The sequence below is a fragment of the Dipteris shenzhenensis genome, chromosome 9 (genome assembly GCF_047967505.1).
Source record: "Dipteris shenzhenensis isolate YYH24624 ecotype China chromosome 9, Dip_SZ_1.0, whole genome shotgun sequence".
NCBI lineage: Eukaryota > Viridiplantae > Streptophyta > Polypodiopsida > Gleicheniales > Dipteridaceae > Dipteris > Dipteris shenzhenensis.
This window is the reverse complement of record NC_141604.1, coordinates 19,572,912-19,592,139: the sequence shown is the minus strand read 5'-3', so window position 1 is coordinate 19,592,139 and position 19,228 is coordinate 19,572,912. Positions and strand designations below refer to the sequence as shown.

The 19,228-nt window shown below is 48.7% G+C and overlaps 1 protein-coding gene across 1 annotated transcript in view; it reads left to right on the top strand.

The window, feature by feature from the left end:
- Positions 1-19,228, top strand: part of LOC147898336 (rhamnogalacturonate lyase B-like) — a 298,485-nt gene that overhangs the window by 267,747 nt on the left and 11,510 nt on the right. Inside the window, exon 15 of the mRNA XM_087379149.1 lies at positions 3,212-3,338. Within this exon, the coding sequence (XP_087235275.1) occupies positions 3,212-3,338 (127 nt within the window). The remainder of the gene's footprint in view (positions 1-3,211; positions 3,339-19,228) is intronic.

The following is a 19,228-nucleotide window of genomic DNA, read 5'->3' as shown; positions in this document are numbered from 1 at the left end:
AGGCAACCAGAGTGTTGCAGATAGTGCACAGTGATGTATGTGGCCCCATGACTATTCCCACGCATAGAGGAGCAAGGTACTTTGTGACCTTTATAGATGACTTCTCCAGATCACATGTCTTTTTTTCATGAAGGAAAAATCTGAGGTGTTCTATTGGTGTTAGAAGTTCAAAGCTATGGCTGAGAACCAATCCAATTCTAGAATTGGAACACTCAACTCAGATAGAGGGAGAGAGTACATGTCACATGCATTCCAAGGATTTTTGAAGCAGCATGGGATTAAACATCACTTGACATGCCCTTACACACCATAGCAGAGTCCACTCTCTGAGAGGAAGAATCGTACTCTCATGGAGATGACGAGATGCATGCTGAAATTCAAGAGAGTCTCAAAGGCTTTTTGGGGAGAAGCCATTGTGACAGCCACTTATATTCAGAACAGATGCCCTACCAAAGCTTTTGTTAATGTGACTCCATTTGAGGCTTTGTATGGCTTTAAGCCAAAGGTTAGTCATTTCAAAGTTTTTGGCTCAGTGGCATATGCTTTGGTTCCACATGCACATTGGACAAATCTTGATGACAAGAGTGTCAAATGCATTTTCATGGGCTATAGCACTGAAAGCAGGGGATTTAGGCTTTATAATCCGGCTACTAGGAAGGTAATAATCAACAGAGATGTTCTCTTTGCTGAGAATGAGTGCTGCATGCAGCCCGCTAGTGCAGACTTGACACTATATGATGACACCCCTTTGGACATCATCCAGTTTGAGGATGATGAGACGGAGGCTCTTGATGCTTTTCCCCTTCTACTTCTCATAGATCAGATGGCTTGCCACATGTTGAGGATGGCTCTCTCTCAAATGTTTCAGACCTGCAGCCAATTAATGAGAATAGACCGCCTCATGTTTGGAGGCATTATCAACGTTGTGAGGCCACTAAAGATGTTGATGCAGCTTCAAGTGGTAGAGAAGGAAAATTTATTCCATGTTGGGCAAGGTTGACCATTCAAGATGCTAAGGATCAGCCTACTTTGGGGAAAACCAGGGCCAGCACTCATAAAAATCAGCAAAAGGTCAATTTTGCTTTGAAGACCTCGAAAATGAGCCTCAGAGCTTCAAGGATGCTCAGCATAATCCGGCATGGCAGAAAGCTCTGGAGGCTGAGATTAAATCCATTGAGAAGAATGCCACATGGGACTTGGTTGATGTGCCCATTGGGAAAAATATGGTTGGCACGAAATAGATTTATAAGGTGAAATACCATTCAGATGGCACAGTTGAGAAATACAAAGCCGTTTGGTTGCCAAGGGGTATGCACAAGAGAAGGGGATATATTATGAGGAGACTTTTGCTCCAGTGGCCAAGATGACTACATTCGTTCTCTCATCTCTCTTGCTGTGTTTTATGGTTGGTCAGTGTACCAGATGGATGTCAAGACCACTTTCCTCAATGGAGATCTTAAAGAGGAGGTCTATGTACATCAGCCCCAAGGTTTTGAGGTGAAGGGACAAGAGCACAAGGTATGCAAGCTCAGGAAGGATCTATATGGGCTGAGCAAGTACCTCGTGCGTGGTATCAGAAGATACATCAGTTTTTTCTGTCCCAAGGCTTCGTAAACACTCATACAGAGCCAAATCTGTATGTTCTCAGCAAAAATCAGAATTGGTCATGTTGGTACTATATGTGGATGAGCATTGAGTTTTGGCAGACCCATGATGGGATCTCTATGTTGTAGCAGAAATTTAAATTGGAGAACTGTAAGCCTGTGGCTACTCCATTGGAAAAGGGACTCAAGCTGAGTAAGCATGATACTGCTGAAAAGTTTGATGGCACTTTGTACAGACAGTTGGTTGGCAGTTTGATATATCTATGCTCCACATGGCCTGATATTGCCTACGCCATAGGGCTTTTGAGCCAGTTCATGCATTGTCCCACGATCACACCTTGGAATGCAGCAAAGAGGGTTCTCAGATATGTCCATGGCACTCTCTCTCTTGGCTTGCATTATGCTTCAGATTGTGATCTAAAGCTGAGTGGTTTCACTGACTGGTCAGGGGATATTGACAACAGACGGTCCACTACTGGCTATTGCTTGTCATTGGGTTCAGCCTGTATCTCATGGCTTAGTAAGAAGCAAGAGCGAGTCTCTCTTACCTCCAGTGAAGTAGAGTACAAGGTTGCAAATTGAGCCACTACGGAGTTAATGTGGTTAAGAAAGCTTTTACATGACTTGCATCATGCACAGGATGGCAAAGCAAACTCTATCTTCTATGACAACCAGAGTTGCATTGCCATAGCCAACAATCTTGTCTTTCATGCTCGCATGAAACACATTGAAACTCATTATCCTTATGTACGGGATTGTATTTCTGATGGCTTCATTGATCTCATCTATTGTCCATCTGAGGACAATGTGGCGGTTATCTTCACCAAAGCCCTGTCAACAGATCTTTTCTTACAACATCGACATGGCTTAGGGATCAGAGACATTCTCACAATGTCAAGGGGGGTTGTTAAGTGATTCACAATGACATTGTTTTCATGTACTCCCATAGGTTGCGTATCCATCTGAATGAATTTGTGCAACCATGGTACTTTAGGTACTGCAGGGTACACCTGAGATGTTTCTAGGGTACTTTCAGCCATATCTTTGAGGGGGATTTGTAAGAGATTGCAAAGATATGGTGTTGTAGGCATAAAGTCAACCCTATGATTGACCAGTAGTACTTGGATACTATATATATCAAGTACTTGTATTGTTTCATTTGAACATTTCTATTCGAGCTTTCTTGTGTGTGCACTCTTGCTCACTTGTGCTCACAACCTGTCTCCACTTTGTTTCTACAGTGACATGTGGCACTCACACATAGGACTCTACTAGAACTCCTAGTAGAACGCACTAAAGCACGCTCAACTTGACTTCATATTCTAACACTTTAGATGCTTGGGTCAAGACAAGATCTATTTGGCACAGAGTCTTTTGTATTTAGGCTTTGGAAAATTTGGATGTTTTTCTCCCTCCCATTGTACCACTATACCACATTTTTTGGCATTTAAGGGGTGCTAAAGATGTCCCATGCTCCAACCCTTCCTGCTTTTGAATGTCTATAGGATATGAAAGATTCCTACAATTCCACAAATGTTGATGTAATGTTCCCGTTTACTACTTCAATAGAGCATCTGACAGATTTATTATTTTCTGTATTGCAACAGGATTGGAGATGATGGGACCTTGCAACCCACTACTTGGCAGATCAGATTCCAGCTTGATAAAGTAATAGAAACTGGTGTATATAAACTTCGGATTGCTCTAGCTTCAGCAAGCCTTGCAAATATTCAGGTAGTACTTTTTGACAGGTGAATAACATGTTTTTCTCTTGGTTCCCTTTATGAACTCTGACAGGGACTTGTTAAATCTTTGGTGATGAAATTCTACAAGAGAAAGACAAGCACTATTCTACCTTATAGAAGCAATGGAGAAATATTTATCCTTAAATAATGACGGTGTTGAGGGTTGATTTGCCAAATCTTTTAGTTCTTTTGGATTCAAAATGAAGCAACTTGGCCCCCTCCCCCTGCCTATCCCTCGTCCCCTCCCCCTGCCTTTCCGCCCCCTCCCCCTGTTCCGCCCCCTCTCCCTGCTTCCGCCCCCTCCCCCCTGCTGTTCCGCCCCCTCTCCCTGCTTCCGCCCCCTCCCCCTGCCTTTCCGCCCCCTCCCCCTATTCCGCCCCCTCCCCCTGCTTGCCCTTCGCCTCCCCCCTGCTGTTCTGCCCCCTCCGTGCCTGCTCTCCCACCCCCTCTCTTTCTCTCAGCCCTCTCCCTACCTCTCCCCCCCGCCTCCTCCCTGCTTCTCTGCCCCCTCCCTTCCCCCCTCTCCTCCCCTTCCCTTCTCTCCTTCCTCTCCCTCTCCCTCTCCTTCTTCTCCACTCCCTCTCAGCGCTCCCCTCCAGCGCCCCCTCCCTCCCTCTCAGCTTGCCCCTTTCCCCTCTCAACCCCTCTCCTACCCCGTCAGCCAATCCTACTCCACCTCCACCGGCCGTGAAAACTATCACTTTCTCTAAAGACGAGTTGCAGCAGCTCAAGAAGGATGTAGAGATTGAATGCTCTACCACGTTGCTAGCACGCATCTTTGGGTCTCACCCCTCCAGATCCCAAGCCAGAGACTGGATGCTTGCGGCTCTCCCCCCAGACCTCACTCCACGATTGTTAGATGTCCGTCTTCTGGGACGAGGTTTTTTCCAGGTTGTTTTTGACACTCCAAAGGCTGCGAGCACTGTGCTCAAGGCTGAGTTTTTACACCTGGGATACAAGAAGATCTTCTTTGAAGCCTTTCACATTGGTTTCGACCCAATAGAGGCAGATAAGAAAATCTTCTCGCTCTTCATCAGGTTCCCCGGGCTTCCCCAGGTTTACCATCGACTTCTTTCTGTTATTGGGGAGCATTTTGGCGCAGTTGCTGAGATCCCACCCCTCCCTGGGTTGCCATTGACAGGACCTCAGGACACTTTGCCAGGGATTGCCCCAGGAAGAAGAAAAGGCCCAAGAAGCCCTCTGGTACAGCTACCGCCCCAGGGCATCGACAGGGGGGACAGGGGGGTGGATTAGACCCTGCACTTGCCCCTCGACCTCGACAGAGGGGTGGTACAGGTCCAGCTCCTGCTCCTCGTCCTTCGCTTGGCGGTCCTCCTCAGTTAGGTGGTGGTACAGGTCCAACACCTATTCCTCGGCCTCGACAGGGGGGTGGTACAGGTCCTTCACCTGCTCCTCGACCCCCACCTCCCTCAGGCACACGCGACGCTCTACAGTGGGTTCCAGTACGTGTGCAAGTCCCTCCTTCAGTTCACGAGGGTACCTTAGTAGACTCTGCTTCACCTCGAGCTGTCCCTCCTGTCTCACCTTGCATAGTCCGAGACGCTGAAGCTTCGACCTCCTCCCCAGTTGCAGCTTCTTCCTTAGATCCAGCAGTGCCAGATGCTCCTCTTGAGGCAGGAGAGATCTTCGTGGCTGGGCAGACACAGGATAGAGAGCATTCCTCACTTCCTCCCTTGGATAGGGGGAAGGGGATAGCTTACACTATTGATCCTCTTCCCTCACAAGGGATCCTTCGCACTCCGGTGTCTGGCTTGCTCCATAGGAACTCGTTTTCAGCCTTGGCAGAGAGTTCAAATTTCCCAGAGGAGGAGTTTGTGCCCGCTACTTTTGGGGAGCCAGTGGTTGGGTTTCCTATTGACAGGGCTTCTTCTTCAGGTGCCAGGATTCTTTCCCCTGTTGATTTTCCACCACTTGGTTCCATCCCTCCCTCCTCGAGCAGGAGGTCTTCCCCTGTTGAGGGGTTTGTTTCTGCCACTAGGTCGGGTAAGGTGTTCCACTCTACATCCTCCCGTCGATGAGGATTATCAGTTGGAACATACAGGGCCTAGGTGGCGTCCCACATCGCCGCCGTAGACAGCTGATCCGGGATCAGCTTCATCCAGGTGTTACTGGGGGTTCCATTGATATATTATTTATTCAAGAGCACAAGCTGGATTATAGAGATTGTGCAAAGTCAGGCAAGTTGCTTTCTGGCCATACTTTTTGGTCGCCTGCCTTGGGCACCAGGGGAGGCACTTCTATTTCAGTTTCGCAGTCGGTTCTCCCCTTAGTTGTTGGGCACGGAGGCATTATCTCCTCTAGAGCTCAGTGGATTATTCTTTTGATTGGAGGGCGTAAGGTTGGCTTCCTCAACCTATATGCCTCCAACATTAGAGGGGAACGTGTCCTTATGTGGAAGACTTTGCTCTCCTGGGCCCCCATTGTGTATTCATGGGTGATTGGAGGTGACTTTAACATGGTCGAGTTACCGTCAGACAAAAAAGGGGGTAGAGAAGGCGGACTTCACTCTTTGGAGAGAGCAGCTTGGGATGCCTTCCTTTTCCATTTCTGTGGTAGAGATACTTGGTGTGATGATGCCTTTCTTATTCAGCCACAGTCCCTCCTCTTCTCTTGGTCGAACAGGAGGCAACAGATGCCTATTCATGCACGCATTGACAGATTTTATGTAGATGACTGGGCACTAGACAGAGGTGGATCGGTATGCTTTGCTGCGGGGGTTTCCACTTCAGACCACTTCCCTATTGTGCTAGCTATCTCAGAGCCTCACTTGAGAGGCCGGTCTGCCAGCATCAGGATTCCAGATGCCTTTTACACAGAGGAGGACCTTACAGAGGCAGCCCTACAAATATGGTTTGCTCATGTCCAGGGTGGGCAGCCACATCCATCACATGTAGCCGCTGCCCTTTCTGGTATTAGCGACTTTTACTGCTCAGTTGCTTGTACCAGGAGACGAGATATTCTCAGACGTGTACCAGAGGGAAGAGCAGAAACGGCCTTGTGCCAACTGCTTGTACCAGCAGTTGGCAGCTTTGCAGAGGGAAGAGCAGAAACGGCCTTCAGATGCTTGGATTCAAGAGCGCCTTGCTGCAGCAAGGGCTCATCTGCAGTTATTGCTTGATCAGAGAGCAGAGTATGCCTTTCATGCACGGGAGTCCTTCTAGATTCAGATGGGTGGTAGAGTCAATAAACACTTTTTCTCTACTCTTGGCCCTAGACATAGTAGAGAGAGTGTATCCCAGCTTATTGACTCACATGGGGTTTTACAAACAGAGCCTGATGACGTCTTACGCATAGCTTCAGATTTCTATGCCACCCTCCTTACTGTTGATCCTGAGACACACGATAGAGAGAATGCTAGACAGGCTATTTGACAGAGTATCCCTGTGTTGGTGAATCCGGATATGCATGTTCTACTCGACGCACCTTTCACCAACACAGAGTTCAGGACTGCACTTTCAGCCCTTCACAAGGGCAAGTGCCCAGGTTTAGATGGCCTCACCCCGTCTTTTTTCATTGCATTTTGGGATATGATTGGAGACTATATAACTTCAGGCATGCAGGCCATTTGGGACTCTGGCGAGATGCATGGGTCGCTTACAGAGGGTCTCATCCACCTTATCCCAAAAGGAGGTAGCAGAAATTTATTGTCCCAGTGGAGGCCTATCACACTTCTGCGGACTTGTTACAAGATTCTGGCCAAGGCTATCAGCCTCCGATTGCAGCCACTTCTCCCTGATCTTATTCATGACACTCAGACGGGTTTTGTGCATGGCAGAAGTATTTTTGATAACATTTTTTCTTTCTGGGAAGCTTCAGAGTGGGCCATGCAGAGTGGCCAGAGTCTTGCCATTCTACTATTGGATTTTGAAAAAGCTTATGACAGAGTAGATTGGAGTTTTTTGGAGGGCACCCTTCTACGCTTTGGATTCACTGATGTTTGGATCAGAGGTGTTTCCTCTTTGTACAGATCAGCCCATAGCCAGGTACTTATTGGTGGGGTAAGGGCTGAGAGATCTCAGATTTCGAGATCAGTCCGTCAGGGATGCCCCCTTGCTCCTTTCCTTTTTTTGTTCGTGGCCGAAGCTATGAGTATCTATGTTAGATCTCAAGCTGACATCTTTGGGCTGAGACTTCCCATCAGAAGAGAAGAGGAGCTACTTGACAGTGAGTTGGCTGATGACACAGCGATTTATTGCTGGAATTTTGTAGAGACCTGGCTATGGTGTCGCTAAGAAGCAGGTCGGGAGTGCCTTGATCGATGGCATGTGAGCTCTGTGAGCTGAGAAGTTGACTGGCAACTATAATCTCTTAAAATGACGGGTGACTGATGCATCTGCGAGGGCCTCAATAGTGAAGAGCTCTAGTTATGGCAAGCTATGGTGGGTGTTTTCCTCACTTCATGTTTTCAAGGATCTTGATAGGAGCTGGAGGGTGGCTGGTTGTAGCAAACCCGGTGTCCATTGTTGATTATAGAAGAAGCCTTGCTTGTGATGATGAGACTATGGGCAGCATGTAAGTGATGAAAAGTGGGCTTCATGGAGTCCAAGGTGCTATTACATAACATGCTTGTATAGCTCATAGTGTAGGTTCTCTTATGGGGTGATGGCTTTGAGTATATGAAGCAGATGAATGACTTGAGGCCAAAGAGATCCAGCATTGTTCTTCTTAGATTTTCTTCGGAGATATGAGCATGGTTGTTTATACCTTGAGTTGTCAGGATGTGGTCATGGCAGTTATGCAATTCTGAAGTTGTCATTCTCTGGAGTGTTATGTTCCATGGGTCATCTATGTGTTTCTTGATCAGTCAGTAGGAGCTTGTGCTGGGCTGTGTAGTCCACTGGGTTTCTTTCTGAGGTTGTATGGCTTCCGGAGGAAATGTGGCCAGAGGATGAGTTTGTATATAGGGGTGTGTAAAGACAAGGATTTTCAATGAATGCCTTTTGCCTTCTGATGGTGTTGTTCAGTTGTTTTAAACGTGGATGAGGGTGGCTGTGAAGGCGGATTAGGCTCTACTGCTTTTGTCCATCCACGTTTTGGTGCCTCCACAGAGGATCGAACTCCGGACCTTCAGTTTATAAGACTGGAAGAGCAGATGTTCTGAGATGTGTTGCAAGCAATGGGGAGAAATCCACACATGAGAGTGATACAGTGTGAGTGGTGTGGAGAATGTGGTCACAAAAGACAGATGCATTGAAGTCCAGCTACGTGTGATCCGACTCCGCCGAGCCAGAGTGCAGAGAGCTCTGAAAGTGCTTGCCCGCAGGAAAAAGAATGCTCTTCGGATGCAGAGTGAGCTTCTTCAGTAGTGTGTTTGTTTTGTTGCCTTCCAGTTTGTTGTGGTTGAGAAAGCCAGGGTGTGACAGTTGAAAGATTGTGAGGATGGCACAGGATTTCCCAGAGTATTGGGGGATGCCGTATGAGAATGCAGTAAGATTCCTGGAAAAGATGGAATTTACAGCACTTATGAAAGATAGGGCAACCCCTGAGATTTTGTTTCAAATCTTGAATTATTGTTTGCAGGGAGATGCAAAAGCATGGTTGCAGACTCAAGTTGCTACCTTCAGGACTGCTCATCCTTAGCAACAAAATCCAGAGTACACAGTAGTAAGAGCAGCTTTCCTTGTATGGTTTGCACAAGCCAGGAGCCCTAATGTTGGCCACGGCCTGGTTTGTTTGTTCTTGCTGGTGCTATTCTAGGGACTGCATCACTTAGCTCAGGAGACCGATCAGAAATTTCTTTGGAGTGGGCTTGATGGCACAACAGATACCTTAGCCAGGGTGGCTTGGGAGACCCTCATCCTCCCTACACAGGAAGGGGGTCTCAATATTATTGATCCAGATTTGGAGTGCAGAGCTTTACTTTGCAAGATGGTGGTGCGGGGACTTATGCCAGGGCAGTAACCGTGGAAGGCCTTTCTTATTATCAACATACAGAGGTGCACACCTTCTTCAGGAGGAGACTGGATGAGCAGTATTAGGTGGATCTTCACCACAGCACACCTCAGATCACCTTCGTCCCCTCTCATGGTTGCCATTTTGAAAGCATGGGCCAGTTTTAGGAGCACTCTTCGGAGGATTCCTCCTTCCTTTCATGAAGAGATTGATAGGCAACCCATCATGTGGAATGACAGTATTTTAGATGATCATGGCAAACCACTTGGTGCCTCACTCTACATGTAGCAGTCCAGGTGGGAGAGGGGACTTGCATCATCTTTGGGGTCTTGGAAAGCTTTCCGGAGGCTTCTAGAGGAGACCAAATCTCAGTTGATAGGACATCTCAGAGGGAGTGCAGGGAGGATCTTGCAGATTGAGGCAGCCCTTCTAGAGGAGTGGGTAGACACAGATGATATGCCACTCACTTGCTCCACTTGGGCAGGTACTTTTACGAGAGGCGGTGTTCCGCTTCTGGGTTTTGGCCTTTCGAGATGCATAGGAGGATGCTTTAGTTTTTACTGTGCAGGATGGTGGCAGATTGCTCAGATCCACAGAGGACATCTTGCTTGAGTCTGCTTTTTTGGTGCAGGGAACAGATTCAGAGTGGTTCCTAGACCTAGACCCCCGGCTTCTCTCCACCGGGTCTTGGAGGCTTTGGATTTACGGGGGAGTTCCCATTAGGTATTTGCGGTGGGACTCTGGAGAGTGGGAGTGGATTGACACAGGGCATCGAGAGAAGAGCATCCCCTTCTTTCGTTACACGATCAGTAGTGCCAGGAGATTTCAGCTCAGTGGTAGAGGTTGGAGACCTTCCAAAGTTCCTCATTGGGAGACATTTGATATCATTGCGGATCTGCAAAGGTGCTTCTGGAGGAGACTCTGGAAATCCCGCAGGAATAGAAAGATCACTCTTTTCTTTTGGCTTTCTATCCATGGTGGGATTGCAGTGAACCTTTGGAGATCCAGGTTCGGAGCCGACCCTACTTGCCCTCGTTGCCTCTCTGCTTCGGGACTATTCAGCATTGTTTATGGGATTGCAAACAAGCAAGGATGATTTGGATGGGGGTAGCCAGGATTTTCAGTCACTCTGCCCACTACCCATTCTTTATGACATGGGGCTGAGTGGCTTGGCTTTCTCTTACAGGGCCTTAGGTATTCTATGAGAGACTTGACTCCTCTTGGGCCATTTTGGTTCGACATCCAGGTTCGGAGCCGACCCTACTTGCCCTCGTTGCCTCTCTGCTTCGGAGACTATTCAGCATTGTTTATGGGATTGCAGACAAGCGAGGATGATTTGGATGGGGGTAGCTAGGATTTTCAGTCACTCTGCCCACTCCCCATTCTTTATGACATGGGGCTCAGTGGCTTGGCTTTCTCTTACAGGGCCTCAGGTATTCTATGAGAGACTTGACTCCTCTCGGGCCATTTTGGTTCGACGTCATTAGATTGAGTTCTGTTCGTTGGATGTGGTACCACACCTTCCTTTTACAGATGTACATGCCTCGGTGGATACTTCTTGGGATATTTTAGCGAGCATAGCTTCCTGGCATATCTGGAGGGCCAGATGTACAGAGGCTATGGAGGGTAATCAAACAGGCTTGTTTGTATGCGGGCAGCTCCGAAATTTCAAAAAACATCCGGGCAGCTCCGAAATTTCAAAAAACATCGAAATCGGACCTCAAAAGGTCAAAAAACCAGCCGTTAGACTGTTGGAGCTACCTCAAGCAAAAGCTGAAGAGCTGAATGCGAGAACCAAGAACGCACACTGGAGCACCAAGCTTGCGGGTGTCTGGAAGCAAGCGCGGGAATGGTCTCTAGAGACGAAAGCGCTCTGATACCAAATGTAGGAACAAAGTGGAGACAGGTTGTGAACACAAGTGAGCAAGAGTGCACACACAAGAAAGCTCCAATAGAAATGCTCAAATAAAACAATACAAGTACTTGGTATATATAGTACCCAAGTACTACTGGTCAACCATAGGGTTGACTTTATGCCTACGACACCATATCTTTGTAATCTCTTACACTAGGAACACGCACTGGAGCACCAAGCTTGCGGGTGTTTGGAAGCAAGTGAGAGAATGGGGTCTAGAGACGGAAGCGCTCTGATACCAAATGTAGGAACAAACTGGAGACAGGTTGTGAACACAAGTGAGCAAGAGTGGACACACAAGAAAGCTCCAATAGAAATGTTCAAATGAAACAATACAAGTACTTGGTATATATTGTACCCAAGTACTACTGGTCAACCATAGGGTTGACTTTATGCCTACAACACCATATCTTTGTAATCTCTTACATAGAGAAGAGGAGCGGGCAGGTTGTACGAGCAGAGAGTACGGTCAGACTGTACGGCTCAACAGTCCGTACTATTGTATAACTGTTTGTACGGCTGGTACGGACAAAGAAGTGGGCAGAATGGTGGGCTTGCTGCTTACTACGAGCTGGGTACTAGGCCAAGAGAATGGCGCCTAGGAGCAGAGCATGGGGCTGCCACGAATCATTGGAGCTGAGCTGCCTCACACCATTGGAGTTGCCACGAGCCTTGAGTTGAGTTGCCATTGTTGGTGAGGCTCAAGGTGGAGAGAGTAGAGCTCAAGATGGAATTCGAGAAGCCATTCCTCCGAGGGGAATGAGGGAGAGAGGTTTCAATGTCCTCAATCTCTTACCTCAACCTCTTGGAAGATAGTCTAGCTCTGATACCAAATGAAGATGCAAGACATGGAATGGAAAGGAAAAGCAAGACTAGGAAAGCATAATGGAAATGAAATAATGCGAGAAAGAAATATACAACCAAGCAAAGTACTTACATGATAAAGGAAGGCATAAGGCTTGATAAAAATGACAATGAAAGTACAATGCCTTTATAGGATAGGCACACACACTCTTAAGTGTCAAATGTATATGGGATAAGTCCCATAGTGACACATAACACTCTAGGATATAAAGTAGTATAGTACTACTCTAGAACACACTAAAAGTCACTCAAATTGACTCCATTTCCTAACAGTTTTCTCAAAAGAATTTGTCCAAATCTTTTTGGGGAGAAGCTGTGATTATAGCTGCATATATTCAAAATAGATGTCCCAGCAAAGCTTTGGGAAGCTTCACACCTTTTCAGGCACTTTATGGTAAACCTCCCAAAGTTGGGCACTTCCGTATTTTTGGCTCAGTGGCATATGCTTTGGTTCGGATGAAAACAGGTCTAAAATGGATAACAAAGGGACTAAATTTATCTTTGTTTTGTTTTTGGTTTTTTGTTTTTTTTGCAAAAAGAGACTTCTATTAAGTATTAAAGAAAAACCGTTGGAGCAAGCTCCATACGGGATATATCATGCAATGCATGAAAAGCTTAAGAGCCAAAAAGAAAGGATTGAGGCTGATAGTGCCATCTCGATCCGGTAGAAACCTCTGAGAAAAAGGGAGAACCCCTCCAAACTCGAAGAAATATAGTCCTTCTAGAAGAGGTTGCCCGTGAAGGGCCCTGCATGCTAGCCCATATGGCTATCAAAGTGTGAACCGTGTCAGTCCAAATACCCGTGAACACCTATGATGGGTGTATCTGGGTGCCATCCAAGGCCTCAGTACATCTGGCTCTCCAAATGTGTCAAGAGGAAATGCTAGCCAAAATCTCCCAAGAGATGTCCACTGAAACCTGAGAAGCTCTGAAGGGAGTAAGTGGTACATCCTGAAGAGAGCAGGGCTCTATCACCTGTCGGCGGACCGAGAGTGCCCAAGAAGAAGGCTCACCCTCATAAAACACCTGGGGCCCGGTAAGGGATAACCATGCGATTGAGCCCCAAGTCATGAAGAAAGGGAAAGTGTGAAAGATGTTGAGTATCCGAGCAACCCCTTTCCAAATAGTCCTCGCTTGACTGCAGTCCCAAAGGCAATGTCGCACTGACTCCTCTGCAGAATGACATCGAGGACAAGTGGGATCAGCCCCAAATCGTGATCTCCATAGGTTCACTGCAATCCCTCCATGAATAGAAAGCCAAAAGAAAAGAGTGATCTTTCTATTTCTGAGGGATTTCCAGAGCCGCCTCCAGAAATTTCTACGCAAATCTGCGGTGATGAAGAAAATTTCCCAATGGGGGGCTCTGGAGGGAATCCAACCCCTACTGTTCAGCTGAAATCTCCTGGCATTACCAACCGTGAAATGAAAGAAGGGAATCCCCCTCTCTCGGTGCCCATGATCTATCCACTCCCACTCTCCTGGGTCCCACTGCAAGCACCTGATAGGTGCACCTCCATATAGCCACAACCTCCAGAATCCCAAGGCCAAGAGCAGAGGGTCGGGGTCTAAGTACCACTGCAAGCCCGCTCCATGGTCCACAAAACCAGCAATCCTGACAGGCTGAAAGGCAACCTCAAGAAGAATGCCATCCTTGGATGTAGAGAGTAAACCTCCATCCCCAACGTCAAAGACCAGTGCGTCTTCCTCGAGACCTCGGAGAGCGATCACTTGTAAAGGAATTGATGTCCTCAAAAAAGCCCCCATCCAAGTGGTGGAAGTAATAGGCAACTCAACTGTCCATTCCACCGGGATGGCTGCACTTATCTGCTGAATCCTGCGTGCTACCCCTCTGAGGTGACTCACGGGCTGCAGTCTCTGATCCTCAGGTAGCCTGATAAAAGCTTTTCAAGTGCCTACTGTGTAGGCGGGGCCTCTCTCCCATTTAGACCACTGCATGTAATGCGAAGTGCCCAGTGGTCTGGCATGCTCGTCAAGAATACTATCATTCCAAATGATCGGCTGCCTATCAATCTCTTCGACGGTAGAAGGTGGAATCCTTCGAAGAGTGTTCTTGAAGCTCCCCCAAGCTTTCAGGATGGCAGTCATGAGAGGAGAGGCAGGAGATCTAAGAGGGGCGGAAGTGAAAATCCAGCGAGGGCTGTCCACCCAATCATCTCCCAAGGTTGGTGTGGAAGCCTAAATGTGTCCAAAAAAGAAATCCTTCCAAGGTTCCTGCTCAGGCATGAGTCCGGGTCAATGACATTAAGGCCCCCTTCACATGTAGGGAGAATAATGGTCTCCCAGGCCACCCTTGCTGCAACATCTGCTGTGCCATCAAGTCCACTCCATAAACAATTCCTGACTGGTGGTTTGATGAGCTGAGTGATGCAATCTCTAAACCAGCACCAGCAAGAACACACAAACCAGGAGGTGGCCAAGAGAACCTGGTTCACTACCACAACTCTAGATGCAAGGTCAAGTTTGGCAGAGCTCCAGAAAAGGAGCATTTTCCTTATACTTTCTAGTACTGGGGCAAACTGCTGTGCTGGAGAGATGTCCAATCCTACCTGGCATCCCAAATACCTGATAGGAATACCCCTCTGAATCCAGGAAAAGCCAATGTCAACTCCCAAGCCTGGAGTGTCCTCATCACTGATCCAAAAGCCAAAGGATTTATGCCAGTTAATGTGTGCCCCTGCAGCTGAGCAAAAAATATCCAAGGTTGTCCGGAAAGAATCAAGCGACTGCGAAGAGGCCTCAATAAAAATAGCAGTGTCATCAGCCAACTCACAGTCAAGAAGCTCTTGCTCCTGTCTCAAGGGCAATCTCAGCCCAAAAAGCTCAGCCTGAGATCTAAGGAAGATACTCATAGCTTCTGCCACAAAAAGAAAGAGGAAGGGGGCTAAAGGGCATCCCTGACGAACTGATCTGGAAATCTGAAACATGTCACCCCTTACCCCTCCAATCAAAACCTGGCTGTGGGCTGATCTGTAAAGGGAGGCCACCCCTCTAATCCAAGCATCTGAAAATCCAAACCGTAAAAGAGTGCCCTCAAGAAAATCCCAATCTACTCTGTCATAGGCTTTCTCGAAGTCCAAGAGTAGAACTGCTAGCCTCTGCCCACTCTGCATAGCCCACTCTGTGGCTTCCCAAAAGGAAAAGATATTATAAAAAATGCTCCTGCCATGCACAAAGCCTGTCTGAGTATCATGGATGAGGTCTGGAAGAAGAGGCTGTAATCGGATGCTGATCGCCTTGGCAAGGATTTTGTAAAGAGTGCCCAAAAGAGTGATGGGTTTCCAATGGGATACAAAATTCATGTTGCCACCTTTCGGGATAAGGTGAATGAGTCCCTCGGTCACTGAGTCAGGCATCTCACCCGAGTCCCAAATGCCGTGCAGGGCTGAAGTAATATGATCACCTATCATATCCCAAAAGGCTATAAAAAAAGACGGAGTAAGACCATCAGAACCAGGGCATTTGCCCTTATGAAGGGCAGAGAGAGCAGTCTTGAATTCTGTGTTGGTAACGCGTGCATCAAGTGAGCATAACATCTCTGGGGTGACCAACACAAGTAAACTTTGCCAAACTTCATCTCTAGCCACCTCTCTGGCCTGTGAGTTCGGATCTGTGAAAAGTAGGGAGGCATAGAAAGCTATCGCTAAGTGCATGACGGTTTCCGGATGGGACTGCAAAACACCGTCAGAGTCAATAAGCTGCCTAACACTCTCTCTACTATGTCTGGGACCAAGTGAAGAGAAAAATTGTTTATTGACTCTCCCTCCCATCTGTATCCAAAAGGACTCCTGTGCATGGAAGGCATACTCTGCTCTCTGATCAAGCAAGGTCTGCAAGTGAGCCCTTGCCGCAGCAAGGCGCTCCTGTATCCAGGCATCTGATGGTCGTTTCTGCTCCTCCCTCTGTAGGGCTGCCAACTGCCGGCGGATACCGATCTCTCGCCTGAGTATCTCACCTCGCCGAGCGCTAGCAACGGAGTGATAAAAGTCACTGATACTGGCAAGTGTTGTGGCCACATGTGAAGGACCAGCCACCCCCCCTGCATATAAGAAACCTAGATCTCCAACACTGCCTCTGTGAGAGTCTCATCCGTGTATAAGGCGTCGGGAATCCTGATACTGTGAGACCGTCCTCTCAGATGAGGCTCTGAGATGGACAAAATTACCGGAAAATGGTCTGAAGTGGAAACACCGGGTGCAATGCAAACTGTCCCCCCTCTAGCAAGAGCCCAGTCACCCACATAGAATCTGTCAATCCGAGCATGGATAGGCATCTGCACCCTATGGTTCGACCATGAAAACAAAAGTGACTGAGACTGAACAAGAAAAGCATCATATGACCAAACATCTCTGCCACTGAACCTGAACAAGAAGGCATCCCAAGCTGCTCTCTCAAGGGAGTGGATACCACCTTCTCTGCCCCCTTTCTTATCAGAAGGTGCCTCAACCATGTTGAAGTCACCTCCAATAATCCATGAATCCGCAATGTCAGCCCACGAGAGCAACTCTTTCCAAAACAAAACACGGTCCCCTCTGTTGTTCCGAGCATAGAGGTTGAGGAAACCAACCTTACATCCGTCAATACGAATTAAAACCCATTGGGCCCTGGAAGGGATTATGGTACCGTGTCCAATGACCAGAGGGAGAATAGAATCTAAAACTGAAATGCATGTACCTCCTCTGGTTCCCAAGGCAGGAAGCCAAAAAGTCCGACCTGAGAGCAGCTTACCTAACTTGGAGCAATCTCTGACATCCAGTTTGTGTTCCTGAAGAAAAAGAATGTCTAGGGAACCACCTGAAACACCTAGATGGAGCTGATTCCTGAACAGCTCTTTGCGACGGCGATGAGGGATGCCGCCCAATCCCTGTATATTCCAACTGGCTATCCTCATCGGCGCGAGGAAGTGGGTTGGAATACCTTACCCGACCTGGTGGCAGAAAAAGAAACCTCTACCAGAGCAGACCTCCTGCCATACACACGAAGTCCAAGGGGAGGAAAGTCCACAGATGAGAGAGAGAAGGATCTCTCAAGAGGGATGCCGATAACTGGCTCTCCAAAAGTAGAGGGTACAAAATCATCATCTGGGAGGTTAGAGAGGTCCTCCAAAGCGGAAAATGAGTTCCGCTGAGCCAATCCTGGGGAGGGGGTACAAAGGATTCCTACCGAAGCAGGAAGAGAATGTAAAACCCCCTTCCCTCTGTCCAAAGAGGGAGGCACCTGTATTGGATCCTGATCAAAAAGTGGTGCGGATGAGGTGCCAACAACCTAGGCTGCTGAGGAAGGTACAGCCTGATCCAAGGGTGGAGTCGAACAAGGCTCCTGAACACTAGTCTCCTCCCGAGGCTCCAAAGGGGTAGCCTCCGAAGAGGTGGAGGTGTGAACTAAAGTAGAGGGCCTTACCGTGACCGGAACCCACCGTGGGCCAGAGGTGGTGCGGGGTGCCGAAGGGACTCGAGTAGCCCTAGGAGGGGGAGGAGCCCGTGTCTGAGGCCATGTCTGTGGAGCAGTAGGTCCTGCTCCTGCTCCTGCTCTCTGTCGTAAGCTAGTATGAGCTGGTTGCTTTCTAGGCCTCTTTTTCTTCTTTGGGCAATCTCTGGGAAAGTGCCCCGAGGATCTGCAAATCCTGCACTGGTCCTGCCGACCTACAACCTCAAATCTCTGGTGGAAGAAAGACCCATCGGGTCGCTGTAGCATGATGTGGTCATCTGAAATATTGGGGTCCTGGACAATGACCCTAACCCTGGGTACCCCGTCCATCCTGACCGCTTAGCAGCCGAAGAGGGCTTGCCAGGGAGAGGGGGGATCTCTGCTACCACACCAAACCTCTCGCCAATAACTGAAAGAAGCCGGTGATAAACTGAGGGAAGACCAGGGAACCTGATGAAAATAGAAACTTCCTGCTTGTCCTCTTCAACTGGGTCAATGAAAAGGAAACAAAAAAATCCTCCTGTAGCCTAGAAGTAGAAACCCGCCTGTAGCAGGTCTCTCGTGACATCCGGGGAATCTAGGCACACCTGAAAGAAACCCCGTCCCAACAAACGAACATCCTTGAGGTGGGGGGCGAGGTCCTGAGGAAGCGCCGCCAGCATCCAATCTCTAGCTTGTGACCTGGAGGGGTGTGAGCCATGAATGCGTGCGAAGAGAGTCGTGGAACACTCATGCTCCAAATCCTTTTGCAACTGCTGCACCTCGTCTTTTGAAAAAGTGACAGTTCTCGCGGCCGGTGTGAGCGGAGACGGATTGCCTGAATGGGAACCCATTCGTCAATCAAGGTGTGTTGGCCGATTCAAACACAAAAAATAAAAAACTCCATCTGCTTTTCTGAAACCCAGGAGACCCCTATAAGAGAATAGGGGTACTTCAGATGAAGGAGTGGGTGAAGGAAGAAGGGAGAGAGAGAAGAAGCCAAGGACGGAGGGGAGAGGAGGGGAGGATAGAGAAGAGGAGGAGTGGAGGAGAGGGGGAGGAGAGGAGTAGAGGAGAGGGGAAGGAGGAGAGGAGGAGAGGAGAGGGGGCCTGGAGCGAGGGGGGGGGGGGAGCAAGGAAGAGCAGGGGGGGAGAGGAGGGGATAGGCTGCAGCGGGGGGGGAGCAGCAGCAGCCGCGGGGGGGGAGCAGACTGCAGCGCAGGGGGGGGAGGCTGCAGCAGGTAGGAGGGAGGGGCAGCACGCAGGGGAGAGGGCAGCGCGGGGGAAGGGGGCAGCACAGGGGAGAGGGCAGTGCAGGTAGGAGGGGGCAGCGAGGAGGGAAGGGAGGGGGCAACGAGGAGGGAAGGGAGGGGCAGCAGGAGGAGCGGGGAAAGAAGCAGCAGGAGGAGCGGGGAGAAGAGCAGCAGCAGGGAGGAGGAGCAGCAGGAGGGAAGGGAGGGGGCAGCGAGGAGGGGAGCAGGAGGAGCAGCAGGAGGAGCGGGGAGAGGAGAGCAGCAGTCGAGCAGGGAGAGGAGGGGAGCAGGAGGAGCGGGGAGCAGCAGCCGTATTGGGTTTCCTGAAATTTATCTTTGTTGGATACAACCATGCAAGCAAAAGCTACAGGTTGGGGAATCCAATCACATGAAAGCTCATTGTTACTAGAGATGTCTTCAATGAAGCCGAGGGCTACACTGATATGAAAGATATTTCAGATTTGGCTCCAACTCCTTTAATTGTCATTTATTTTAGTGAGGCTACAGATG